The sequence below is a fragment of the Torulaspora delbrueckii genome, chromosome 4, assembly GCF_000243375.1.
Source record: "Torulaspora delbrueckii CBS 1146 chromosome 4, complete genome".
Classification (NCBI taxonomy): domain Eukaryota; kingdom Fungi; phylum Ascomycota; class Saccharomycetes; order Saccharomycetales; family Saccharomycetaceae; genus Torulaspora; species Torulaspora delbrueckii.
Window position 1 is genome coordinate 551,298 of NC_016504.1, and position 25,839 is coordinate 577,136.

The following is a 25,839-nucleotide window of genomic DNA, read 5'->3' on the forward strand; positions in this document are numbered from 1 at the left end:
ATCCTATGTGTTCACAACTTTTCCATTAGAGAAATAACCAAAATCGTTCAGCAGTCTAGTGATAGTAATCATTTGCCAGGTGGCAGTGATTCACAAGATTGCAAGCGGTTTCAATTGGGAATGACAATGTTGAACAATATGATTATAAAAACTTGATAATTTTATTATCTTTTTACTGAGGATGTATATGCAGGACATATTGTTAATTAGGAATTCTTCGTTTATGATCGTTTCTACGTTGTTATTTCCCAATCTGTGATATTCATGAGTTCATGATGCAACGTTGATAATTCAGGAACTTCCACACCGTATCATTTAATTGATGAATAGACTTCCACAATTGTCTTTTTACAATCCGGCGATGATTCCCAGGAATATGTGCCATGGATTAATATCATGCATCACCATCTGATTTTTGCATTTACGGTGTTTATCAACGTTGTCAAGTTTTCACAGTTAACACAACTCTTGTTACTACTTTTATGATGATAAAAATTTTATTCAGTTCTGCTTCTGAACCAAAGAAGGAAGACAAACTAGTTTACCAAAGCTTACTATTATCTGATACAAACAGTAACTAACTTAAGCAGTCTTCTTGATCGCGGTTTTTCTCTTTTCGTGATCTTGAATCTTGCTGTAGATGAATTTCTTAATAATTTCCCACTGATCGTGGTATTTTGGTGGTACTTTCTTATCCAATTTGGATAAGAGTCTTAACATTGTGATTTGAACGTATGGTGAGAAATTGATTCTTAACCAGTAGATTCCGAGGTACACTACCAGAACAACTCCGGAAGAACTACTTTTGAGTAGTATGGCATCCAGGGCTAATGACACAGCTACCAGCATTTCGGAAATTGCAAGAATATTCAACACAGGTGCATACTTCTTGGTAACCTCATCCTCATCCTTCATTCCATCAATTTCTTGCTTCCAATTTGTCAAATGCATGTAACTTAAGAGCATCAAAGGTGCTATTTTAAAGACAGATGCTCCTGTGAAGAACCAAAACACAGAGATCAACAAATATTGGAAATTCTCTGCACTTAACATTTCAAACCATTGAGGATGTAGACCACGAGAGTTCTGATAACTGGTGACCCCAAGTGACATGAAAGTACCGATGAGTGCCAATCGGTATAACAAAGCGGGTGTCCATCTCAATATGGCATGGTACCATCTATGACCACTGAAAAAACTATAAGACCTATTCATTCTTAGGAACAGCCATTTCCAAGAACGATACTTGAAGAAAATTAGACATTGTAAAAGGTAAGTGACCGAAAACAGTAGTCCCAACGCTAGTGTCATAGCATGACCTGCCAACCACACATATTTTTGTATTTGCAGGGGACTTAAATGCTTCTCAGTAGACTTTTTCTGAATAATCTTAATCTTCTGAGGCATCTTGGCTTTCAGAGATCCAAGAGATGATTTTGAAGTACTTGAAGTTCTGTATATTCTATAGTGCCCCTGTTTTCCATATCATATTTCCTCTCTTTCTATGCGTTAAGAATTTTTGACCGAAGAAAAATTAGTGATGAGGTCTAGAAATTGAATTCGATGAGCAAAGCTAAGAGAATCAGCTGAAGATATGGCCAAATCGCGATTCGAGTACGTTAGGCAATTTGAGAAATCTGATATCCTGTTACCAGAATGTTATATAGTGGTTAGAATTGACGGTAAGAAATTCCATGAATTCTCCAAACACTATGAGTTCGAGAAACCAAACGATATGAGAGCATTGAAATTAATGAATGCGGCAGCCAAGAATGTGGTTTTAAATTATAAGAATGAAATCATTCTAGCATATGGTGAAAGTGATGAATATTCTTTCATTTTGAAGAAGGAAACTACTTTGTACAATAGGCGACAAGAGAAAATTGCATCGTTATTTGTCTCTTTATTCACTTCCAATTACGTCGCCCTTTGGCCCAAATTTTTTGATAGAGATTTAGACTGGAAACATCTGCCGTTTTTTGACTCGAGATGTGTTCTGTACCCGAATTTGCAAACAGTGAAGGATTATTTAAGTTGGAGATTCGTTGATACACACATCAACAACTTGTATAATACAGTGTTTTGGAAGTTGATTCAAGTTTGTGAAATGAGCCCAAGAGAAGCGGAGAACTTCTTAAGTGGGACTGTGAGTAGCGAGAAGCAAGAGATCTTATGGCAAAGGTGCAGCATCAACTACAACAATGAACCCGAAATTTTTAAAAAGGGCACCATGGTGAGCCGCAAGGGAGAATTCCTTCACGTAGATATCATGAAAGTGATTGACGAAATATTCGATGGTTATTAGCTACATAAGATGTATCAAGGATGATAGATTTATGAACAGATACACGGTAGCAGTCTATACCATCGAACAGGTTTAGATTATTGAAAAATGGACTGGGATCCAAAAAATTCTCCGCGACGGGGAATTGAACCCCGATCTGGCACGCGACAAGCGCCCATTCTAACCATTAAACTATCGCGGATTAATGAATTTGTTGAAGATGTTTACTTTTTGATTACCCATACTTGGTATTAACCTTCGAGGTATTGAACTCCAAAGTCATTCAAAATCGAGTTTCAGTTGCAAGAAACTTGTAATCCTGCTTTCTTTCAACAAGTTAAATTTGGGCTATCATTTCACACAGCTGAGAAGCAATTGCGACACTCAGGCCAAGATTAATAAAGAAGACGCCAGTTTGGAATATTTGAACATAAATACCGATATCAAGGCCTTAATTCTATGCTTTTATCTTTGTATTGACGCGATTACTCGCCATGCGTGCTGAATATGTATGATTTATCCAATACAATTGGACGTGATTATTTATGTGCATTACAAAATCGAATGTTTTAATAGTTTCTTGCGTTTAATTGGTTCCCGTTCTCGTCATAAAATTTCTCCTCATTCAACATGAGTTCGTTTGAGTGTGCGCCCCCTCCACTAGTGCCAGTGGTATCAACGTTCGTATCTTCAGAAGGGTCAGGCATTTCTTCGTCCTCCATAATGGGGGAGTTACTATTCCCCAATGGAGAAGTAGATTCGTACCTATCACTGATATCCTTTCCGAGCAATGCGTACCACCAACGTGTGAATTTGTTTGCTCGATACGCTGTGACAACTTTACCATCGGAATCGATGAAATCTGTCTTTTTCGATTGAACGCAAAAGAAGTAGATTAATAGAGCTGCAGCGATTATCAATGGCACACCAATGCCTACCACACAACCAATAACAATATTTCTGTTCTTTTTGGAAAGTCCGTGAGACGATGTGTTCCTCTGTCCGGCGGTCGCCGTGTAAGTAAAAGTGGTGTATAGATTGGAAACAATGGTTTTCCCACTCACCAAACTTGTAATTGTGTGTTGTTCAGAGGAAGAGCTTGTGATTGGGCTCGAAGTGGTGGAGCTAGAACTAGAGCTTGACGAACTAGAGCTCGAACTCGAGGAGCTCGAAGAACTCGTCGTGGAGGAAGGCAATAATGACGAAGAGCTTGATGATGATGAGCTCGAAGAAGAACTCAACGATGAACTAGAAGACAGACTAGAACTTGAACTCGACGAAGAACTGGAGCTAAAGGAAGAGCTTGAGGAGGAAGACGACGAAACACTCGATGAAAAAATGAATGACGAGGATGAACTCAAAGAGCTCAACGAAGACGAGGGCTGTGAGATTGAAGTAAATGAAGTAGAGGCCACGCTCGTACTCGAACTGAAGCTTGAAGTCGACAAACTGGTCGTGTTCTGCGCACTCACCAAACCGCAACACCAGAGCCACGCTATCACAACAAACATAACACTCATACCACCCTCAACTGTTGCTGTTACTGTTGCGTTCCCTAGATTTCAAATCCCAATACTCACCGCTGGTGATAAACCTAAAAGTCTTTCGATCTTTTAAGATCTGTTAGCCTATTCTTAGCCAGATCTCGGAAAGCGCAGCATGTTTTTTTTGGAATTAATTTCGCCTCTTTTTAGACAGGAAAACTGAAAAATTCGTGATGATCAGTCGCTATGAGCTGCAAACTGAGTGGTTTAAAGCGGTTCGCTAAGGTTGTGGTAGACATCTGTAATGTCCTCGATCTCTCCTAGAACGGCTAAAAACTTGTCGATTCGCTGTTGGGTCTCAGGGTCGGCAGTAACGCACATATCATCCTTGGGAACGTGCTCTACTCCGACCTCGACAAGCGTGTACTGCTTGTCTTTGAGAGCAGCTGCGACGGAATTGGCACTTTGAGGGTCTGTAACGACCTCGACGCTGCCATCCGGCAGCGTTTCGAGGTCTTCGACACCCTCGAGCTCCAAGACTTGATCGAAAAGCTGGTCTTCGCCCAGCTCTTCTGGCGGACGTACCACTACGTAGCCTCTTCTATCAAAGAAATAGAGTGTGGGAGTCATTGAACCCTGTGCCTTGGTAAATGCGCTTCTGACGAGTCCCACGGTACGATTCTTGTTATCTGTGAGCGCTTCTACAACGAAAGCGACTCCTCCGGGTCCCATACCTTCGTACATGCATGTCTCGGTAGTTCCTTGGCCCTTGGTAGATTGGCCAGATCCCTTCTTGATGGCGTTCTCAATGACTTTCTTGGTGACATTGTTCTTCGATGCTTGTTCAATCGCAGTTGCGAGTCGAATATTGAGTTGGGGATCAATACCACCACCAGCTTTCACTGCTAAAGAGATTCTTTGGGCAAATTTACTGAATAGTTTGTTCCTCTCGGCGTCATTCTTAGCTTTGTCATGCTTGATTGTAGACCATTTGTTATGTCCCGACCACACGACACTACTTCTGGTGCTAAATCCTCGAGCAATAGCTTTGAATTGAACTACGGACCTGCTCATCCTTTGTTTTTATATCGTTTATATTCTTATTGAAGGCTAATTTTTCACTTTAAAGGCTTTTTTTGAAGCTTCGATAATGGTTGTAAAAGTCAAAGGGGACTAACAGTTGACAAGAAAGAAATAGCCGGTAAGATGTCTGATAAGCGTACATTGATCGCTGCAATTGCTGACGAAGATACCACAACAGGTCTGCTCCTCGCTGGTGTGGGTCAGATTACTCCAGAGACTCAGGATAAGAACTTTTATGTGTATCACGAGGGAAAGTCTACGAGAGAACAGATAACTCAGGCATTCGATAATTTTACGTCAAAAAGGGACGATATTGCCATTCTATTGATCAACCAGCACATTGCAGAACTTATTAGATCGCATGTTGATAACTTTACGGATGCATTCCCAGCGATTTTGGAGATTCCATCAAAGGACCACCCATATGATCCAGAGAAGGACTCGGTGTTGAAGAGAGTCAGAAGACTCTTTGGAGAGTAATCTGACAAATGGTCTGGAGAATAAACCTTTTGTAGTTATATATAAAGTCAAGCGTTACTTATCACGAGCAGTTCATTTCTTCTTATTCTTCTTCTTCTTGTTCTTCTTGCTCGAACGTGGAGCCGAAGGTTCAGCAGTGGGTTCACTAGTGGATTCGCTGACGGGTTCAGCAGGTTCGAGCGGATTGTTAACGTCTGCCAATTGCTCGGCCTCGGCTGGTTGGTCATCAGTTTCATCAAGTTTCTTATCAGATTGCCTGGCATCGCTTGGTTGTTCCTTCTTAATTGGTTGTTCGGTCTCTAATGGAGGCTCACTTTCAGCTGGTTGTTCCTTCTCCGTTGGCTGTTCCGTTTCCAATGGAGGCTCGCTTTCAGCTGGTTGTTCCTTCTCAGTTGGCTGCTCCGCTTCAAATGGAGACTCCCTTTCAGCTGGTTGTTCAGAATCTACCGGTTGTTCCTTCTCAAGTGGTTGCTCTTTCTCAGTTGGTTGCTCCTCCTCAATTGGTTGCCGCTCCTCAGTTCGCTCAGCTTGTTGTTCAGGCTCGGTCGCTTGTTCAAGCTTGGTCTGCTGTTCCTCCTCAACGGGTTGTACAGGCTCGGCCGCTTGTTGAAGCTCGGTCTGCTGTTCCTGCTCAACGGGTTGTTCAGGTTCTGCTGGAACTTCCTCTTGGAAATCTTTCACTGGCTCGACACTTGGAGGCTCTGCGGCTTTTTCAGTTGTAACAGGAGCCTCAATAAATGGCTCTGTCGTTTCTGTGATTTGTTCGCTTTCAACTGGCTTTTGGCCTTCATCTTGCAGTTCAACATTAGCTTGTTTCTGCTCGGCTGGCAGTTCCTTCGTGATTGATTCTTCTGCGACCAATTCGTCATTCGCACCTGCTTGTTCATTCGTCACTGGCTGCTTGCTTTTGACTGGTTCCTCGGTCTTGGATTCCATCTGCTCGAGCTTGCTTGGCTCACCATTCTCAATGCCTTCTTGTACCTCTGAATCTGTCAGCTCCTTCGAATGAGATTTTTCACCCTCTTGCTTTTGGTAGACCTCTTCCTCGCCGGCACCATTTACCGGTTGGTCTGAAGTTACGTTAAGATCTTCCTCTGTTAGTCCAACATCTTCTACATCATCCTCTTTTGGTGCAGGCTGGGAACCATCGATCGTGGGTAATTTTTTCTCGAGATTTACGCTATCTGTAGTCTCTCCAGATTTTAGTTTGGCAAATTTTGCCTTAAACTCATCAGTGGCCGGAGGAAATTGATAACTCTTCAATATACCTTGGTCAGCGTCAAGATAAAACCCCCTCACACCGATTATTCTTCTCTCCATTTCACTTGCCCTTACCCACTCAGGTCTCACAATTGGAATATTACTGTTCTTCGCTTTCATTAGCTCAGGATCGTCATCATTTTCAGCATCATTGGTAACAAAATGCGTGGTATCGATGGCCACACGTCTTTGTAAGGGTCTTGCACCCATTTGTGATAAACTTTGTGCAATTTGAGCTCCCGAAATATTGAGTAATGGATCAAGGGGACCAAGACAAACAGTTATTCCTGACATATCTGTCATCTTATGAGTGTGCATTTTGACTTTTTCAGACCATAGTTGGCCTGAAGTTGTAGTCAATTTCAACTCAAATTCGTAGTCTGTATCCACTGATAACCCAGAGATCTTTGTAGTGTTGGACTTCAATGGGCATGGTATAACTGTGGAACGAACACCCTGTCTATAAAGGACCAGAGATTTTAAACAGGATGAACCCAGTTCTAGTTGATCCCATGCAAGGACACAACTGGTCTGTGTTACATTGACAATCTTCAGTACCGGAGGTTTTGGTTTATGGGTACCGTATTTCTCCAAAATTTTGGCCTGAATCTCCCTGAACAAATCCCTCTGTTTCCTCTCTTCTTCCAAAGTTTGAGAGACTGATAGTTTGACTATAGAGCCAGCTTTGACATCATCCGGCAGTAGGACAGTCGGAAACTCAATAACGTGGTGATCCTCGGTGGTCAACAGGGCCAGGGACGCGTCTAGTTTGCCCACGGTGAGCAAAACATCTACTTGGGACATTTATGATCTTTAACGGGTCTCCTATCGCTGTTGGTGAGTGTAAAGACCTTTAGTCGATTGTTAACTTAGGAGGCGCAACTTAAAAATCAAATAATCTTGAACAAGCTAAAGAATGAAAAATCGCTGATTTCACACAATTAGAAAACCATCTTTGAGCCAATGAACAATGGGATAAGATGGGTTCATCTTACAAGTTAAACATGTATTAGTAATATTGTTTACATAATTTATGGCCCAGAACTGTCTACAGTTCAGTGACAGACTTGGCTAGTGCCTCGACAAAAATGTCAGCATGCTTCTCCTCGAATGTCAAAGTAGGTCTTAGCCGTACTGAGTTGGTGGAGCAGCCACCGACGTTACAACCGTTTAATTTCAACTTTTTCAGCAAGGTATCTCTTTCTTCAGGTGTTGGTAAATCCCAGGCGATAAAAGTACCTCTGTTCTTACCTCTCAAGTTATGGAACTTGGTTGGGTATTTCTCCTGTAGAGCTTCCAATTTCTTGAAAAGATAGTCACCTACACGAACCACTTGTGAAGTAAGGTCTCTGTCGATGATCTCTTGGCCGATCGCACCGGCGATGATCATTCTTGCTGGTTCACCACACCAGGTGTTGAACTGTCTGTAAGGCTTATTTGGAATGAATTTAGGATCGTGGAAGAAATAGCCTGCACTTTGGAATTTCTTGGAGAAGGTCACTAAATCCACCGGTGGTTGGATATCAGCGTATTCATGGCACCAGAGCTTACCAGTAGCACCAACACCAGTTTGCACTTCATCGACGATGTAAACGACGTTGTATTTCAAAGTAATGTCTCTCAATTTTTGCAAAAAGTACTTGGACGCATGGTTGTCACCACCTTCGGACTGGATTGGTTCGATGATAAGTGCAGCAACTGGGTATTTCCATGTCTTGATCAACTCTTCGACAATTTTCAAACAACGTTCGTCCTCCTTGTGGTTTTCATCCTCGTATTTCTCCAAAGGATATTGGTAACTTGGGTATTCTGCATGAGGCCAGTCAAATGCTGGGAAATCTAGCTTGTGAATTGGTTTAGAGACAGTAGTGGAACCAGAAGCGAACAGCCTGCCGTGGAATGCTCTCTTGAATGACAACACAGCCAAGTGAGGTGCACCTGGTGCAGCATTTTCCATCACGGTTTTGTTCTCCTCAGTCGAGAACTCCGTGTCATAACCTCTCTGCTTAGCACGGTAGTACATAAAAGCCGCTTTAAAAGCCAATTCATTAGCATCGGCACCAGAAAGACCAGACCAAACGTGGTCCTGACCTTTTGGAGCCACTTGCAGGATCTTTCTCAAAATATCAGGCATATCAGCCGATGGGAAGTTACCAGGAGCTGGACGGTCTACCAAAGCTCTAACCATCTCTGGACTCTTAGCAGCCTTGATCAAAGCTGGGTTGTTGTAACCCAAAGCAATGGATGCAATCTGTGCATACAAGTCAAGGAATGCATTTCCATCGACATCAACGATGTAATTACCATTAGACTTTTCATAATCAGCAACAAAATAAGCTGGTCTAGCGTCGAAAACAGTGTCTAGATCAGCCAGTTGCTTCTGAGATTCAGGGCCTGGAACTTTGGAAGTCTTGACCACTGGTTTAGTGGGTTCGTTTGGGTAGTAAGCTTCAGGAGCAGTCATATTATTTGTTTTATTTGTTTGCAGTGAGATTTGCAAGAGTAAGACAAGACCTTTTCACTAACTATGATCTTGGGTCCTTTTATAAGTTTCCCAGTTACAGTGAGGGTTGAAAGGCATCCCGCCAGCCGATTGCTGATCAAAGAGCAATCGGAAATCCCCAAGATACCTTGTGTGCTATCTTTCTCATTTTCTGTCCCGCGCGGGTTCGCGGTTCTGGCTATAACCTTATTGATAGACTGTAAGGCAGATAATATAAACAGATCCGCCAATTGAAGGCTGAAAGCTGCGGAATCTTGGAAATCGTATATCAATTGGTACAAAAGTTTCATTTACATTACATGGTCATCGCTGGTCGGGTGCCGGGTTTGAATCATGGACAAACATGCTCTTCATCCCAGCACTCGAGGCTGGTGTTGTGATTGTCGGTGACTCTTGAGAAGATAGCTCTCTCGCCTCCTCCGGCTCCCTTTAGGTTCAAGTAGTCGACTTGCTGAATACATAGACAAACGACAGCGAAGTTATCAAGGCCTGCGTTTTCGTTTGCACCGTCAACTCCACGCTGAATTTTGTCGAGTTGCTTGCTGGTCTCAGAAGTGATTGGTTTACCTGGTTCTGGTTTGCGGTACTGGGAACGGGAGCTCCTGGAGTTCGAATACCATTGTCTCCTGACCTCCATATTCCATTCTTTGATCGTTGGTGGTTGGAAATCAGTTGGTTCCAATAATGCGTCTGCACTTGTGTCTACTGATGGTTGGGGTTCATTTGGCTGTGGCTTACCGTTATCTTCCTGTTTACCGTCCTCGCGGGAGGCTTTTTCTTCGTCAAGCTCAGCTTCATATTCGTACAATTCTTGCTTGTGATGGCCACAGACGCTTGGAGACAGTATACCATACTTACGTGAAAGTTCTGGGGGGACATTAAGATGTTTCTCACATACTATGAAGCATTCGCCGCTAAAACGGTATTGTTCCATTGTCTCTGGGAAATAGAAACATGCCTCGACAGGTGCAGAGCTATTCAAGTCACCTGAGAACGATTCTTCCATCTTACCACTCCGTATATCCGTGTGAAAAGTCAGCACATTGGACCTCTTATCCTTGAACAAAAAATCGCGAAATACAACTGTCCTACACCGAGGCGTATTGGTCTTCTTGTCGATCGTAGCCAATTGGAACGGTAAAAACGGCTGTGTAGTGTTTTTTGTAGACTGTATAAAAGTTGGCACCCATGGTGCCATCTGGTGAATCATTCTGCGCACGTAGGTTCGCACTTTTTCGGCCAACCGCTTTTAAAGCAGTAAAGGATGAGTAACTGGCAAAGACCCAGTAATGGCGAGGCTCCAATGATTTGACGTCCTTCTTCTTCGCTGTCTAGGTTGCTTGATCCTTCGTTGCATTCCTGAATTTTTCGCCAAGAGATCGTTTCAAACTACACAGTGCACGTGAACCGCTCAAACAGCACCAAAACCACCATCAATACTCTCCAAACAGGCAAGACCTTGCAAACTAACCTATCAACTCCTAGTATGAATTATTGACTCTCATCTGTATTAATACTCGTGACTTATCACCTTTGATGGGATACTCTGTGATCATAAACTCTCCATCAAATTACAATGGTTGTTTGGCCGAGCGGTCTAAGGCGCCTGATTCAAGAATCCTCAGTTCGATTCTTGTGTGTAGCAACACTACGCACCACGGAATTCTCAGGTATCGTAAGATGCAAGAGTTCGAATCTCTTAGCAACCATTATCTTTTTGTATCTTTTTCTCTAGCACCAAAGAGTCTTATGGTGTCTATTCGGTTCGATCCAGTGTATCTGGCATGTTCTGATGGGCGGCTGGCCTCTGAATGGCAAAGCTATGTGGAAATCGAGGGTAGTTTGGAGGAAGATGAAGTGGCGGCTATTTTGCCGCCGATGAAACCTAACTCTTTGAAAGTATGATCTTCTAGAGTTGCCATATTCTGAGCTATATACTAACTTATATGTAGGTACTGATCGAAGTGAAGGATTCTGCGGGACAGGAGTACCCTAAGATGTTTTTACAGCAACTTGCAAGTTGCCTTCAAGAAGGCATATCTTTCTGGGAAAATCAATTGCTCTATGAAACTCAAATTTCTGTTAGTGGTAAAGTTATCGAGTTGAGATTAAATTGTAAGGTGTGGAATTTGGATAAAGTCTCCACATTATTACAAAAACCTGTTGAAAGACGTTCACATGTTAAGAGTTTACCAAAAGTGCAATTTTTGAAAGAATTGAAAGTTGTCTCAACACTCTGTACTCCATGTGACACTTTACCTTCCACAAAATCCGTTGTTCCACAACTAAATGAATTTCTAGGATCGCTGTTCGTCTCCCAATTGGAGTTTAGGTACGCATTCGTCTTCTCAGTGATAGCTCGAAGGAAATTTTTAGCACAAGAATCTAGCATTGGACCCATATCCTATGCATTGGCAAACTCCTCTGCACTCTTACCGCTTCTCACTAAACTGATAGGAGATGATTCCACAGCTACTTCGGCCTATCAACTGGTGAGCGTTGGTAAGAAGAGGTCCAAGGATTTATCGTTCCAAATAGACAAAACAAATATAACACCTCATGCATTTTTGTACCTATACTTCATCTTACGCAATTGGTTCAGTTCTTGTTCCATATCTTCAGACCATTTCTTCAAGGTTCGAGTGATTAAAAACAGTACAACAGGTATTTGACGGGAAAGTTGAGATGACCACGGATCGTGAGAAGCAAATCCGATCCATTCGATAAGTACTATCAAAACCACATTCAGTACCTGGATTCTCGAGTTGTTAATATAGATTGAGAAACCACCAAAGATTGGATAGCTGTGCATCAGTTCGTACCTTGCAAGCACCATAGAGCAGATGATCGACAGCGATTGCAAGACCAACAGTGCCATTTCACGCCCATGAGCTTTGCTTGCCATCATTAGACACAGCCCAGAAAACAGAAGATACGTTAACGATAATGTATTGGCATAGCGTTTATTTCGCAAAGTGTTACTTATCTCGAACCGTTCGATCAGCTCTTCTTGCTCATCAGTGTCCATTGGCAGATCTGGAATCCCACTGTCATCGATATCAGCCTGAAAGTCAGACCCGTCGAGTAGAACACTCCTATTAAATCTTCTCAATCGCGACATTCCATCTATCGATCGATCGGTTCTTCCAGTTCGGCAATCTTACTGTCAGTGGTTATTTTGATCAAAAACTGTAAATAATTACAAATCCCTAGAGCCAAATACCACAAATAGGGCAATGATAAGACGCTATATATCAACAAAGACTATACCTACAAAGCCTGTAGTCGATCTGGCGTTTCACCATGTAATGCCCTCGGCCAGCGCTGTCAAGGGCCATCTGGGACCAAGACCAGTATTGATCAATCTCCATGGTATATTTGGGTCCTCTGCAATGTTTCGCTCAATAAGCAAACCTCTAGCTAATGAACTGGGTGTAGAAGTCTATTCTGTTGACTTAAGAAACCATGGTGATTCTCCGTGGGCTTTTCCTTATGATTTTATGACCCATGCGAAGGATGTGATTCATTTCATCAAGACCCAAGTTGGTGCGCAAACACCAGTGAATTTACTTGGATTCTCAATTGGTGGTAAAATTGGTCTTTTGACTACTTTATGTGATCAAGTAAATGTCACAAAGTGTGTATCCATGGATTTACCACCATATGAGACTCCTCAACTAGATGATGTTGTCTTGCAAAATTATGCCCTAATCATGAAGATTATCAACAGGGAGATTAAGATTAAGAGGGGAACTCAAAATTGGAAACGAATGCTGCTCGATCATTTTAAGGCACTACCAGCCAACCAGGTCAACAACGGTGATCCCTCACTTTATTTTGCCAATGGGTTTTATAGGGTGAAGAAGAACAACGTAAGTTACGAGGAGGAAAAGGCTCACCGTCCAATTGGAGACCCTTACATTGACTACTATTTGCCTCTAAAGCAGTTCCCGGATCTGTTGGACTCCGTAAAAGCGTGGCCAGATCTTAGCGGTAAGGAGAACAGCGGAGGTGTTTTCCAAACGTCAACGGACAGATCTGTTTTATTTATGAGAGCTTTAAAATCTGACTTCATGAAGGACGATTACAGCTTGTTGCGGAAACCATTTCCAAATGCAAAGGTGCATGAGTTCAACACTGGTCATAATATGATGGTGGAGGAACCAGAGAGTACGTTGCAATGTATAATAGACTACCTGAAGGAATAGTAGTATTTGCTATGCAGTAGCTGCCGCAATGTAGAGAACAATGTATGGGTATCGTTTGATGTTTTATAAAATAGTACATGAAGATAGTAAGGGTCTTCGAGGAAGGTCTAGTATCCCACAAATCTTTGAAGCTAATCATATCTCATTCCATCCCAAAGAGTTTTGACTAGCTATAGGTCTTGAAATCTTGGGGATGGATGTAGCCTTCTTGCCAATCTGAGCCACACGAATATCGGGACCAGCAACATCGTAGTAATGGCTCTCATTCATCCAGTTGTTGATCCTCATAGAAGGCGTAATCGATTCTTGATCATCAAAAGTTACCTTCTCTTGTTTGTGATAGTGTGCATCGCTACCGGACTCGCTGGTGCTATCACTTGAATCGTCTGGGAATTTAATAGCATTCTTTGCTTGTTGACGTCTCACAACGAAAAATCTAATCAATAGAATCATTGCTGCGATATATGTACAACCACCAGCAACCACACCAACCACTAATCCAGCAATCTTGCTTTTGCTCGAAGTTAGACTGCTTCCTGATCCATTAATGTTCTTGATACTTGTTCCCAATGCACCGCTATTGAAGTTATCGTCGGATGATCCAGTGGAAGAACTTGAGTTTCTTGAGGACATATTTGGGTTTGATGTGTCTGATCCCAACAAGCCAGTCAATGGGATGGAAGCGTCAATCAGATAGGCTAAATACTTGGCAGGTCCCTCAACATCTGTGTAAAGATTGCTCGAAGTATTCGAGATCAGCTTAGAAAGAGCAGAGATCTCACTAGTTGGGAAATAAACTTCTGCCACAGTGGCCAGATAACTGACAGCTTTCGACTGTAATGGAACCAATTGTTGAACTGTGATGTTTTCGTATGAATTTTCGAAGGGTGTTCTCAACATCTCTGGTAGGAATGCAAAAATTTGAGCAGAAGAAATTGGGTTAGAGACGACAAAATTGTAGTTCAAAGCTCTTTTGAAACCAAGTGTGATCAAAGTGTAGCCATCAGGTCGAGCGACTTGAGTCGCGGCTGCTATTGCTTGAGGCAAAGTAGCAGTGGCTTGACCGACAGTACCGCTAGAGGTCGTTTGAGAAGTTTGAGTCACAATTTGCGTTGGAACCCACCAATTGTTTGCTGTCGTGCTCGAAGAGGAGGACACAGCTGCTGATGATGATGAAGATGAGACTGAAGCAACCCCAGAGGTAGGAGTAGAAGAAACAAAAGGTTCTGGTGTTGATGGAGTGGTGGAAGGTTGATCTGTCACAGATGGAACTTCACTTACTGATGTGATTGAAGGTGCGACAGGAGAATACACATCGCTTGAAGTCGAGCTGGTAATTGTCGATGACTCAGGAGTAGAAGTTGTGCTTGGTGTGCTTATACTTGGGATTGATGAAGGAATAGTCACTTCTGAGCTTGCCCATTGAGAGTATAATGAAGACTCAGTAGATGATGATAAGGATTCCACAGTCGAAGGTTCTGTTGTTGATGGCTCCGCAGTTGATGAAAGTGGTGTGGAAGTTGTTGATGTCTCTTGGATCGATGAGCTTAGTGATGGTGAAAGAGGAGTATACACTGAACTTGCGGCAGCGGATTCGGTTGATTGAGTAGAAGGAGCTGGTGGATTTGACATGGAAGATGGCGTATATGTTGAGCTAGTGATGGCGCTTTCGGTTGATTGAGAAATGGCTGATGGAGTCGACACAGAAGATGGAGAATATATCGAGCTTACGAAGGCACTTTCAGTTGACTGAGAAACAGGAGCTGAAGGAGTTAACGACAGCGATGATGAGGTGTACGTTGAACTAACGGCAGGCATTTCAGTAGTTTGAGTAGTTGCTGACGAAGAAGCTGATATAGGAGTTGATTGGGTAGAAACAGCCGATGGTGTATATGTTGAGCTAGCATCAGGGATTTCGGTTGATTGGGAAATGGGCACTGGTACACTTGACACAAAGGAAGGCTCGACAAAGCTGGAAGTAGATGGAATTGGGGATGGGGATGAGTTTGAAGATTCAGTTGTCATTGATACGCTTGTTTCAGATGATGGAACCAGAATGGATGAAGTGGATGGTGTTAGGGGAGTCTCAGAAGAAGATTCTGGCGTGAAGGAAGAGGTCCAAACATATTCACTTGAAGAAGATGTTGAGGATGGTTGCCAAGAGAACGATGAACTGGAAGATGGAATGTATGATGAGGCCCCTTCTTGAGCTGTTGATGTCACAGATGCTGTCGAAACAGGTGTTGAGATAGATTCTGGAGCTGCGGAAAATGTGGAAACAGATTCCAAAGACGAAGACGAAGGAGTCCAAATGTATTGGGTTGATTCAGATGATACCGAGGAAGAATCTGCAGACGACTGCGAAATCTCAGAAGATGAAATCACTGAAACGGGTTGAGAGCTCGATGACACAGATGGCGACCAAACAAATTGTGAAGAGGTTGTAGACGCATATTCTGGAATGGCAGAAGATGAGGAAACTGCAGCAGGTTCCGAGCTTGAAAGCGAGAAAGAAGATGGCCATGCAGTCTGAGTCGAAGCATATGACGACACTGCAGCTGACACTGCAGACGAAGAAATTGATGAAGGCTCGCTGGAAAACAAAGATGTTGCGGAAGGTGTAGCAAACGAAGAAAGAGATGACGCAGATGAGTATCTCACCGATAATGGGTATGATGTGAAAGAAACTTGTGCAACCGAAGTAGATGACAAAGTACTTTCCGACTCTGATGATGCAACCCATGATGGCTGACTGAAAGAAGATGTAGTGGCTGAAACGGTGAAAGTCTCAGGATCCGATGAAGCCGAAGAGGACCATTGATAAGACTCAGCGCCTGATAACGTCCAGAATTGGGACAATGAGGACGATGAAGGGGAAGTCCAACGTTGAGAAGATGTATCCGATGGTGAAGATACCGTCCTCGTCTCTGACTTCGGAGAGCTTGTAGGAGCCCTTTGAGTAGTTGATGAAGACTCACTCGATGAGATGGAGGTGAAGGAGAAATCAATAATCGGCGTCGATGACGTTGTCTTGGTTGATTGTGCAGAGACAGAGTAAAAGGACGAAGTCGTCGTTGGATCCGTGTTATAGTGTTGTCTTTCACTGGATGATCCTGCAGAAGAAACCACATAATCCGAGCTCTTCGAGCTTGTTGTCAGATAGTTATTCCCACTGGCAGAAGTAGTACTTGGCTGTGTAACTTCCAAAGCTGACGAAGAAGTTGAACTCTTTGTCAACCAGGTCCACAAATTATCACTTTCGGATGACTTGGTACTCTCAGCACCAAAATTCAATGAGGACGACGAGGCTGAGACTATATCATTGGTACTCGATTTAGTGGTTTTTGAACTGCTGCTTGAGGTCCCCGTGGTGATCTCATACACATTTGACTGAGAAGAAGAACGGTTGGTAGTCGCGGTGTCATTGTTTCTATTGAAGTCGATAATGGCCGCGTCAGCAAAATTCATCAAAAGCGCTACTTGCGCTACTTGTAGTAAAAAGTTCATATCTTAGGTGGAAGCGAAGCGAATGGTAGTTTATAATTTAACGAAAGGAATGGATAGTTTAAAAGGTATCAGGGAAAAACAGCGCAAAGACAGTTCAACGATTGACAGTAAATTAGTATAACTATCGATTGAACAACTTGTTCTGAGAAGGAATGCTCTCCAGGTTGTGATCACCAAGACTGTTCGAACGGTAAGTCAGATGAAGTAAGCCTGGCAAACTTTGATCGTTGACTCGCACAAATGAGCTATTGGAGATGCTGTGTCGGCTATCTTTCACGGCTGTCCTTGTTCTTTCTCTCAAACGACTTGCTTAAAACAAACCAGGGCCCCAAATAAATATAAAAGATGAGGAAAAGGTTTATAAGCTCACCTCCCCATACTCAATCGGTTGAAGTTGGTCTCCCATGACACGCATAATGGGCCGGCTCGATCGATTTGGTTCAATTCTTGAGGCTCGAAAAATTTGAAACATTTTGAAGACGCCGGCCTTCGTCCTAAATGGGCAAATGATGACCATTTTGGGTTTCGCGATTTTTCCAGATCAAGCTCACAGTGCATTTTCCTGATTGGGGGAGAGATCAATATATTGGTCACGTGCCCTTGGTAGTCCTACTAGCTCCAGTAATGGTTGGACCACATCTTGTCCACGATAGTGATGGCATCTTCATCAAAGGTCTCCTTTAAGTCGTCTAGGAGGACTTGTTTACTTTTGTGTTCGCGCACATTGTCAAAGATGTATTCGACTAGTTCGTCTTCGTAAACACCGAGGTATTCTTTGATTAGCTCATCCACAACACGAGATTCCTTGACCTTCTGCAGACATTTCTCTAGTGTTTCGTCGTCAAGGGCCAGAATGCTAGGTGCAGATCCCTCTGGTTCTTGTGTTTTTTCAATTGGAAGCTCGGGTGACTCGGTGAACTTTTGTGCTGATGTTTCGATAGCTTTCTTGAATGCGAATTTAATCTTGATTTGTCCTGGAGCTGGAGAATCTTCCGGTTGTAGCTGTGGTTGTTCTTCGGTCAATGGCACTTCGGGTTCAACTGAGGGGGTTTCGAATCCATGTTCTTTCCTATCGGTTTCGTCCGCTTGTTCCTCCGACTCTTTAAATGACCTATGATGATCGTAGTATGGATCATTGGCCTGGTGTAAAAGTTGCTTCAAGTGTAGGGATTGCTCATCGGCCAGGGTCTTTTCATAATTTTGTTGTCTCTTGATATCTCGATGCAAAGCAGCCAGTCGAGGTTCAATATGCTTGTGCAAATTCTTGAGTAGTTCCTGGTACCTTTGCTCGGATTGTTCTTTTTCTTTATCTTGTCTTTGCTTCTCGGCAAGGAAATCATCCTCTCCGATTCCTTCATATTCGTCCTGCTCATCATCAGATTCATCACTTTCCATTTCATCTGTGACATTATTCTTGCTCTTTCTCAACTGGTCAAATATTCGCATCATTTGATGCTTTCTTCTAGTACTTTCTTCGTACGCTTCACGAATCCTTTTCTCCTTCTCAATGCTCACCACCCTAGTGCGAAACTCAATGATGTCTTTACAAAGTTGTGATAGTGACTCTCTCGGCAGATCACTGAGAGTGTTGAAATCAATCTGATAATCACTGGACTCGCCAAAAAAATCGTCATTTGTTGTCTCACTCACCTTAGAACCTTCTGGTACTCTAAGAATTTCATTCATCTCATTTGAGATACTCTGGCAGGCAGCTTCTAAAACTTCCACTTTCTGGTCTTCTATGAGTTTTGTTGTGTTCGAATCGCAATGAAACTCTATTTTTACTTCGTCTTGTTCACCAGATGCAGGGAATACCATTTCAAGCGATTTACAAATCTTGGCAAACAACATGTTGTCACTCTGATCTAATCGCACAAAAACGTCCTGAGTAGACAAATCATAAAACCTTATGTTCGTCCAGCACTCGACATGCGGCCCGTTATCGTACCCAAGGCATTGAATCACGCGTTGAATACAAGTTTGCAAAGATGACTCAAGTTGCTCGTCTGAAATTGTGCTTGGAACTCCCTGAAGAGAAAAGGTATGCAGTTGTTGTTGGAGGCCAATTGGGAAAAATTGTTTAAGACTCTGGTGCTTGCTCGAGTTCGAAGCATGGTCCTCTGTGGCTTTAGAGGACCCAAATGAACTTGAATTAGTACCGCCTTTTGTTATCGACCCATTGGTAATTCCATCTATACCTTGTTGGCCACCACGGGACTTCGCAACCTTCTGCAGAGACTCTTGAAATCGCGGTATGTCGGCGCTTAATATTGGGATGAAACCTGGCTTCTGGTGAGTACTTTTCCATTTGTCTTTCGAGACCAAGTAAACTTGTGGAGAAACGTAAACTATATCACTCATCTTGGGATAGCTAGCCACTTTGTTCAGTTGATCTTTCTTTCTGTTCCTTTCATTAAGTGAGTCTTTTTTCTCATCTCGCTTATTGATACGAAAATTCAGGTCTATAGATAATTAGATGTCAACATACAGAAACACGACTTAATACTATTCTCCAATGACTTGATCCAATGTTATATTACAGTCTACATTTTTAGCCTCCTTCCAGAATTTACTGAGATGTCTAGAACCTGCGTCGCATGCTATGATGACAATTTTCGACCCAGTAGACGTCCTTCTTGCCATCTTAACTGCGGCCACAGCATTGATAGCAGTGCTGCTACCGACGAAGAGACCATCGTTGACAGTTAAGAATTTGGCCATCTTGATTGCCTGCTCGTCTGTAACTCGTATACTTTCATCGATGTAAGTTTCACCCAACTTAAAATTCCTAGTAATTCTATTCAGACCTATTCCTTCAACAATGGTATCAACCTGATGCCTTCTCCTAGTCCCTTCCTTCTCGGCATTATCATACATGACCCCGTAATTGATTCTATTATAGAAACCGGAACCTTGAGGATCTGCAAGCACTACGTGCGGCTGGGTCTTCATATTCTCCTTCAGATATTTAGAAACGCCTGTAATCGTACCACCAGTCCCGCAACCGGCTATAAACAGGTCAAGTTCGCCGCCAGTTTGTCTATAAATTTCCGGTCCAGTTGCTTCGTAATGTATTCGCCAGTTTGCCTCGTTCTCGAATTGATCAGCGAAGACACCACGAATTCCTTTGCTGACCATTGCCTCGGCCGATTTCTTAGCGGCATTGACATACTGGTCGGGATCCACAATACTTGCAGGTTTCACTTTGTTCACTACAGCTCCAAGACTCTCTAAGAGTGCAAGTTTCTCACTGGATGTGTCATCGGGTAGTGATATATGCGCTTTATAGCCCAAAGCATTGCAAAGCATTGCAACGGAAATACCCGTCGAACCACTGGTCCCTTCAAATACCCATCCGGGCTCGCCTCTGACTAGCTGGCCTGTCTTTTCAGCGGTTTGGATCACATTATAAGCAACTCTGTCCTTTGCACTCCCCGCGGGATTGCACAGTTCCATCTTGGCATAAACCCTGCATCCTGTTGCATTCGAAAGTGATTTTATAAGCACTAAAGGAGTGTTTCCTATAAGTTCTTCAACACCTTTCTTTACTGGCGGAATTGTAGATTCACTGAGTGATCGATAGTATCTATATGTCGAATAGCCCGCAATAAGAAGTGAAAGAGCACTAAGAGCATCCCTCCACGATATACTTTTATCGTCGATCCCCATTCAAAAAACAGAATGGCTTAACAGCGTTTACCGAGAGTACTCTGTCTTGCTCATCGGGCACTTTATTAACAATCCGACTCTTCAATACCAATGAGACGCTAAGGGCACGTGACTTTCACAAATACCTTACTTGCTATATAGTGAGGGCTCACTGGTAATCTCGATTGACCAGCTGTCACTGTTGAAATCATCTTGAATCATTACGCAATTGGCTATTTGTGGCTTTCGAGTTTATCCGAAATTCTTAAGCGTATAAAGTTGCCTATAAATGCTTAAATAGCCGTTCCTACTACTTTAGAAATTTAATTTGACTTGACCTTGTTGAACATTTCCTGTGAAAGGAATCGGTGATCACCTCTATTGTTTGGGATATATGCGTGCAAATATGACCATACAGTAATTCTTTGTAACCAATCGACCTCTTCTTGGGCCTTTCTGGAAGCTAATCCTTGAACACCACCTTGGCGCTCAAATAATATCATCTCCCTTTCATTTTCAAATTGATTTTGACACCAATCGAGATATTGTTCCTGTACTGCGGGAGGCAGTCTGCTGTACTCAAGGTACGAAAAGCATGGAAATGACATTTTTATTATCTGCAATACTTTATCTTAAGCTTATGGATTTATGTTAGGATTTTGACATAAAAGGATGCCTTCATCTCTAAAGTCTTTATTAATTGAGCGTCGAACTTATTATGTTTGTAGCTGGTCCAATCTTGGGGGAAACTAATAACAATGTTTCTCCAACTAAACATAAAAAAACTAAAACAAAAGAGTAGAAATCGAGAAACATAAGACCCTGAAGTGAGATCTCGAAATATTATTACTACATATTACACTATGATACAGCCGAGACATCAATCTTTGGTACCCATGACTTGCTTGACAGGCTCTGTTTGATTGACATACAGCCCATGTTCCTGAATGTATCTGATGACGGAATTAGGCAGCAAGTATTGAACCGACATATTACGTCTGATGAACAAACGAACCTTTGTAGAGGAAATGTCATTATAGATCAGTTGTTTGATTACCAACACGTTTCTCCTGTGTTCATACATGATATCGTGCGACAATAAGAAAGATCTGACATCTGAACCTGTTCTCTCGAGGATTAAACAGCCATAATTACCGAGAATATGATGCAGGTCTGCATCTGCCCAGACATTTGGTTCTCCCATGGATTCTATCAAATCGCCCCCTGCGAGTAACATGATCTTGACACCCATCTTATCACCAGTAACATTACGCACACCACCTCTCTTGACGTTAATCTCGTGATTAAAATGGTCCAAGACTTTAGCGGTCCTCGTGTAAGTAGGCTGCAAAGATTCCCACGCATCGACCATCAGCCAGGAAGAAGTTCTTTCACATGCCAGTTCACACATACGCACTCTATGGTGAGAAGCCGCCAGCCCTCTCTTCTGGTAAGTATCACTCACAGGTGAGTAATAGCCACCGATGACTTCGAAGCGGGTCTGTTCGCAGATAGCATCCAAAGCCATTTCAAACATTCGTAAATGCAAATAAGTGATCGGAGAGAAAGAACCACACGCCACAATGACCAAAGGCAATTTGTTGTGATCCTGTAACCTCTTGGCCAATCTGTGCGTTGGGAATTCATAGTTTTCAATATTTCTCGCCTGACGAACGATTCCATGAGGCACTTCTTCAAGATCAGCGATCTGATTTTTTCGTACCCCTATACTGATTCCACCCATCTGTTCATCAATATCATCGAAAGTGGATTTTGAGCCTAGATCCAAATTACGATCGACCTCATCGAAATAAGCTTTATCTTCATCTCCATCCTCGTCATCATCTTCTGTATTGGACATATTTTCAGACAAAGGTTGGAAATCGGATTGACTCCAAGGAATATGATTTGAACGACGATGATTGTTACTTACGGTAAATGCAACATTTGGATCTTTTAAAATGACGAACCTTACGACGAGAACCCTTCTCGTTTTCCTTTGATAGGCCAGATTTTTTTTTAAACTTACCAGATTAAAAGGAGCATCTATGGATGAATTATAATCTGCCAAGACATATGGAACAATTGGTTTAGATTTTGGGATCGTAGAAGTTGGATCTGGTGGAGGTTGTGGTTCTTCATCTGCAGAAGCTGGTTTGAAATCAGGGGCTCTAGTAGGGTCCATTCTCTCAAATTTCGCAGTAGCCTAGCAATGGTGAACTCAAATTGGTGTACTCTTTGACCTTATTATGATAATGTTTAGCATTTTGTAAGCGTGTAAGAGCACCCGATAATGTCGCTAAATTGTGTGATAATCATTATGCGAAAAAAAAGCTGAAATCGGCCCTCGGAGAAAGAAGTCACGCAAACCATGGTAATAAAACAACGAAATATCTAGATGTCGTTGATCACTCGAGGTTGTGATTGATTGCCATAGTTTAGTGTATTTTGCTGCAATGAGGCAAAAATTAAGATATATTTCTTAAAAAAATAACGTCACAGACAGGATTCGAACCTGCGCAGGTAAAACCCAATGCCTAAATGCTACTAAGTGTAATAGCAGGGCATCGCCTTAACCACTCGGCCACTGGGACGATTTACGACATTTTAACATTAGGCAAGAGTCATATCTCCAAGATGCTAGTAGGTTCGAGAGACGCTAACTACCTTCGTTAATGGCTGCGCGTTGAGTCCTTGCAATGCACACTAAAGGTATCAAGACGTGTACCAAATGACTATACTAGCCTTCTATTTTTTTGTACTACTACCCTACGAAGTGATGTAGAGAATCACTGCAGTACTCAACTTGCTAATGGATCTTTTAACCTGCAAAGAGAAAGATCACCGAGTAATGACACTACTAGTAACTTAACTGGCGGTGGTGGTTATTATGACGTAGAGGATCAAGTACAAGATCCACGCTTACATATAAGAGCGATGGGTATCCTTTATAATGCAGTTGAGAGTATTGTACGCCCTGGTTCCCAGCTAACAAGTGCAGCAGTAAAGCTCACTGATTTCGTCCGACAAAAGTCAGTATGCGGCGGTGCTTGTGCGAACCATGGTGTTAATGAATATTGTGTTGACATATGCAGTGCAGGTAGTAAGTGCGACATTACTGCGACAAAATATGCATTGGATACTGCTTTTGAAATTGCGACAAGTAGGGCATACTATATGCGGTACAAAGATGGTAGTTTTATTTTTAACAGTGAAGGCAGTTGGCACGCATGTGTTAGGTGGAGACAACCTATGAGCGAACGAGACACATGTCCAGTTGGCTGGTGTAAATAGTAAATCACGATTATGAAACTTGAACTACTTTGACCAATGCGCAACAATCATCAGACCGCCGACCTCTTGTCTGTTCAAGAATCTAAAAGATAATCTAAAAGATAATCTAAAACAGGATAATCTAAAAAGACAATCTAAAAAGAGAATCTAAAAAGAGAATCAGTATTCTTGTGTAGATACGATCTAGCTTACTATCAAGGATAAAAAGACAAGATAACAGATAGTCCTATCGCTTCTATCTCTCGAGGAGACACTTCGACACTTCTAGAAACATCGCGACTAGCGCCACTCCCACCCCCGCGCCCACTTCGCCATGTCTCCCCCCCCAGGCGTGAGTCACACTAACAAGACAAATAAGCCTTGTTAACTAAGAGAGCCACAACGCCGCACTCAGGAACTCTTCCTGAGGTGCACAGACGTTAGCAGGGGGCTCGTATGATAAGAAAGGGGTGGTTGGGCGGCTATTTTTCTATATAAATTGAGCAATTGTCTTGTCGTCTTACTCGTCCTATTTCTTCTCGACATATTAGAATTATCTATACAATCAAGACACTACAATCAATTCAATTACATCATACACAATCATGACTAGAACCCAAAAATGGACTCAACATGAAGCTAGACCAGACCCAAAATATTTCACCCATGCTGGGAATTTTGGTGAATCTCCCAACAATGTGAAGAAACAAGGTTCTGGGAAAGGTAACTGGGGGAAAGCTGGCGATGAGATCAATGATCTTATTGATTCCGGCGAAATTCAACAAGTCTTCAATAAACAAAGACGTGGTTCCAACAATCAAACTAACGAAAAAAAGTTTGAAGGTATTCAGCATTATCAGGTTTAATCGGTGTATTTAGCCTGTCCTCTGCATATACAGTTTACGTATTAACGACATAACAGTCGAAGGACTGATCATTTTATTTTACCATAGTCACAATTGCAGTGAACTCAATAGAACACAAGACATAACTTCTGATCTAAGTAGTATTTGAAGTTCAATCGATGATGATGTCCTTTTCTGCCCGCAGGCGTAAGATAAGATAGTTGTCGCTCGTAGCGTCTGATCCGAATGAGCTTGTAAGCTAAACGACCTTCGATCAATAGGTAAATGGTTTGTACTTGAAGATTACTTATCTCTATAAAGAGTGGCGCCTATGCGCTTGGCATGCCTTTGCGAACATTCCTGCGCACGTAGGCATCTCGCTGGCGCTCGATCCTCTCAACGATCACGCCACAGGTCAAGTACTGAAATTCACTGCCTTGAGTAAGTCTATCATCATCTATCTCATAATCAACTTGTTTTATCTCTGGCTGAATGACCACTCCGTCAAGATGCCTACAACTTAAAACACTCAAAGCCCTCTCTTTTGGACTCATGATACAATCGTTAGAATCCTCAATCACTGCAATGATTTTCTTTCCTTCGAGCGATTTCACTTGTGCCAGTTGGTCGATTTGTCCCATGTGGAATAGATCAAATGTCCCACGTACCAACACGAACTCTTCAGGACATAATTTAAAATTGCCTTCCACCAATACGTGATCTAAAGTCCCTTGGAAAACGTAGCAATGTCTTGAGTGGCCGTCTGGTCCACTGGCGTACCTTTTTAGATCTTCCAAACTCGCTCGGTCGTTGGAGCCTTTACTCCCAGTCAAGATCCGATGGATAATTTCCGTAGTGCTGACTCCGTTTGTCCTCTTCACCACCCTAAACCTTCCGATATCCTTCATTTCTTGATAGCAGTCCTCTCCGTTTGCATCCAACGTTATATCATCTCCATGGACCACGTAACGGCAGCCGTACCGGTCCAACCAGGCCGGCTGTGTAACATAGGGCGCATCCTCGACAACTTCACCACACCAGCGATTGGCCCTCGTATGCTCATACCTTTCACGACTGGTCATAACGGGCAATGTGCCCTTATTCATTTCTATTTCTCGATCGTTATGAACACCACAGATCAGTGTCCCACCATCTCCTTCAATCGTCTGTCGAGCCTGTAAAATCGCACCGGCGTGGCCATGGTGTGTAAAATCAAAACAGCCATCGATCCATACCCGATCGTCGCTCAATTGCATCGCTGCTG

General features: G+C 42.6%; 18 protein-coding genes and 3 non-coding genes across 21 annotated transcripts; 6 read left to right on the forward strand and 15 right to left on the reverse strand.

Annotated features, from left to right (window-relative positions):
• Positions 1-582: 582 nt before the first annotated feature.
• TDEL0D02900 (uncharacterized protein) lies at positions 583-1,407 on the reverse strand (the record flags this gene model as incomplete). The annotated part of the gene is made up of 1 exon (XM_003681037.1): positions 583-1,407. The coding sequence occupies one exon, from the start codon at positions 1,405-1,407 to the stop codon at positions 583-585; it is 825 nt and encodes a 274-aa protein (XP_003681085.1).
• A 187-nt stretch (positions 1,408-1,594) lies between these two features.
• Positions 1,595-2,305, forward strand: THG1 (tRNA guanylyltransferase; the record flags this gene model as incomplete). The annotated part of the gene is made up of 1 exon (XM_003681038.1): positions 1,595-2,305. One exon carries the CDS (start codon positions 1,595-1,597, stop codon positions 2,303-2,305), a length of 711 nt encoding a protein of 236 aa, XP_003681086.1.
• A 109-nt stretch (positions 2,306-2,414) lies between these two features.
• Positions 2,415-2,486, reverse strand: TDEL0Dtrna2D. The gene has a single exon. It is a non-coding gene; the product is annotated as a tRNA-Asp (tRNA).
• Positions 2,487-2,853: 367 nt separating this feature from the next.
• Positions 2,854-3,804, reverse strand: MTL1 (Mtl1p; the record flags this gene model as incomplete). Its single annotated transcript, XM_003681039.1, has 1 exon — positions 2,854-3,804. One exon carries the CDS (start codon positions 3,802-3,804, stop codon positions 2,854-2,856), a length of 951 nt encoding a protein of 316 aa, XP_003681087.1.
• Positions 3,805-4,035: 231 nt separating this feature from the next.
• On the reverse strand, positions 4,036-4,842 carry DPC29 (post-initiation translation factor DPC29; the record flags this gene model as incomplete). The annotated part of the gene is made up of 1 exon (XM_003681040.1): positions 4,036-4,842. One exon carries the CDS (start codon positions 4,840-4,842, stop codon positions 4,036-4,038), a length of 807 nt encoding a protein of 268 aa, XP_003681088.1.
• Positions 4,843-4,974: 132 nt separating this feature from the next.
• On the forward strand, positions 4,975-5,331 carry VMA7 (H(+)-transporting V1 sector ATPase subunit F; the record flags this gene model as incomplete). Its single annotated transcript, XM_003681041.1, has 1 exon — positions 4,975-5,331. One exon carries the CDS (start codon positions 4,975-4,977, stop codon positions 5,329-5,331), a length of 357 nt encoding a protein of 118 aa, XP_003681089.1.
• Positions 5,332-5,403: 72 nt separating this feature from the next.
• CHS5 (Chs5p) lies at positions 5,404-7,395 on the reverse strand (the record flags this gene model as incomplete). The annotated part of the gene is made up of 1 exon (XM_003681042.1): positions 5,404-7,395. The coding sequence occupies one exon, from the start codon at positions 7,393-7,395 to the stop codon at positions 5,404-5,406; it is 1,992 nt and encodes a 663-aa protein (XP_003681090.1).
• Positions 7,396-7,639: 244 nt separating this feature from the next.
• UGA1 (4-aminobutyrate transaminase) lies at positions 7,640-9,055 on the reverse strand (the record flags this gene model as incomplete). The annotated part of the gene is made up of 1 exon (XM_003681043.1): positions 7,640-9,055. The coding sequence occupies one exon, from the start codon at positions 9,053-9,055 to the stop codon at positions 7,640-7,642; it is 1,416 nt and encodes a 471-aa protein (XP_003681091.1).
• Positions 9,056-9,425: 370 nt separating this feature from the next.
• TDEL0D02970 (uncharacterized protein) lies at positions 9,426-10,304 on the reverse strand (the record flags this gene model as incomplete). The annotated part of the gene is made up of 1 exon (XM_003681044.1): positions 9,426-10,304. One exon carries the CDS (start codon positions 10,302-10,304, stop codon positions 9,426-9,428), a length of 879 nt encoding a protein of 292 aa, XP_003681092.1.
• A 368-nt stretch (positions 10,305-10,672) lies between these two features.
• TDEL0Dtrna2L lies at positions 10,673-10,803 on the forward strand. Its single transcript has 2 exons — positions 10,673-10,711; positions 10,759-10,803. It is a non-coding gene; the product is annotated as a tRNA-Leu (tRNA).
• Positions 10,804-11,091: 288 nt separating this feature from the next.
• REC102 (Rec102p) lies at positions 11,092-11,766 on the forward strand (the record flags this gene model as incomplete). The annotated part of the gene is made up of 1 exon (XM_003681045.1): positions 11,092-11,766. The coding sequence occupies one exon, from the start codon at positions 11,092-11,094 to the stop codon at positions 11,764-11,766; it is 675 nt and encodes a 224-aa protein (XP_003681093.1).
• Positions 11,652-12,215, reverse strand: TDEL0D02990 (uncharacterized protein; the record flags this gene model as incomplete). The annotated part of the gene is made up of 1 exon (XM_003681046.1): positions 11,652-12,215. One exon carries the CDS (start codon positions 12,213-12,215, stop codon positions 11,652-11,654), a length of 564 nt encoding a protein of 187 aa, XP_003681094.1.
• Positions 12,216-12,330: 115 nt separating this feature from the next.
• On the forward strand, positions 12,331-13,302 carry EAT1 (putative hydrolase; the record flags this gene model as incomplete). Its single annotated transcript, XM_003681047.1, has 1 exon — positions 12,331-13,302. The coding sequence occupies one exon, from the start codon at positions 12,331-12,333 to the stop codon at positions 13,300-13,302; it is 972 nt and encodes a 323-aa protein (XP_003681095.1).
• A 135-nt stretch (positions 13,303-13,437) lies between these two features.
• MSB2 (Msb2p) lies at positions 13,438-16,809 on the reverse strand (the record flags this gene model as incomplete). The annotated part of the gene is made up of 1 exon (XM_003681048.1): positions 13,438-16,809. One exon carries the CDS (start codon positions 16,807-16,809, stop codon positions 13,438-13,440), a length of 3,372 nt encoding a protein of 1,123 aa, XP_003681096.1.
• Positions 16,810-17,421: 612 nt separating this feature from the next.
• Positions 17,422-19,170, reverse strand: SNU71 (Snu71p; the record flags this gene model as incomplete). Its single annotated transcript, XM_003681049.1, has 1 exon — positions 17,422-19,170. One exon carries the CDS (start codon positions 19,168-19,170, stop codon positions 17,422-17,424), a length of 1,749 nt encoding a protein of 582 aa, XP_003681097.1.
• Positions 19,171-19,314: 144 nt separating this feature from the next.
• MCY1 (putative cysteine synthase) lies at positions 19,315-20,478 on the reverse strand (the record flags this gene model as incomplete). The annotated part of the gene is made up of 1 exon (XM_003681050.1): positions 19,315-20,478. The coding sequence occupies one exon, from the start codon at positions 20,476-20,478 to the stop codon at positions 19,315-19,317; it is 1,164 nt and encodes a 387-aa protein (XP_003681098.1).
• Positions 20,479-20,780: 302 nt separating this feature from the next.
• TDEL0D03040 (uncharacterized protein) lies at positions 20,781-21,065 on the reverse strand (the record flags this gene model as incomplete). Its single annotated transcript, XM_003681051.1, has 1 exon — positions 20,781-21,065. The coding sequence occupies one exon, from the start codon at positions 21,063-21,065 to the stop codon at positions 20,781-20,783; it is 285 nt and encodes a 94-aa protein (XP_003681099.1).
• Positions 21,066-21,337: 272 nt separating this feature from the next.
• Positions 21,338-22,642, reverse strand: NMA2 (nicotinamide-nucleotide adenylyltransferase NMA2; the record flags this gene model as incomplete). The annotated part of the gene is made up of 1 exon (XM_003681052.1): positions 21,338-22,642. One exon carries the CDS (start codon positions 22,640-22,642, stop codon positions 21,338-21,340), a length of 1,305 nt encoding a protein of 434 aa, XP_003681100.1.
• A 309-nt stretch (positions 22,643-22,951) lies between these two features.
• TDEL0Dtrna3S lies at positions 22,952-23,051 on the reverse strand. The gene is given in 2 exon segments: positions 22,952-22,997; positions 23,014-23,051. It is a non-coding gene; the product is annotated as a tRNA-Ser (tRNA).
• A 1,284-nt stretch (positions 23,052-24,335) lies between these two features.
• On the forward strand, positions 24,336-24,596 carry TDEL0D03060 (uncharacterized protein; the record flags this gene model as incomplete). Its single annotated transcript, XM_003681053.1, has 1 exon — positions 24,336-24,596. One exon carries the CDS (start codon positions 24,336-24,338, stop codon positions 24,594-24,596), a length of 261 nt encoding a protein of 86 aa, XP_003681101.1.
• A 308-nt stretch (positions 24,597-24,904) lies between these two features.
• Positions 24,905-25,831, reverse strand: ECT1 (ethanolamine-phosphate cytidylyltransferase; the record flags this gene model as incomplete). Its single annotated transcript, XM_003681054.1, has 1 exon — positions 24,905-25,831. The coding sequence occupies one exon, from the start codon at positions 25,829-25,831 to the stop codon at positions 24,905-24,907; it is 927 nt and encodes a 308-aa protein (XP_003681102.1).
• Positions 25,832-25,839: the final 8 nt, after the last annotated feature.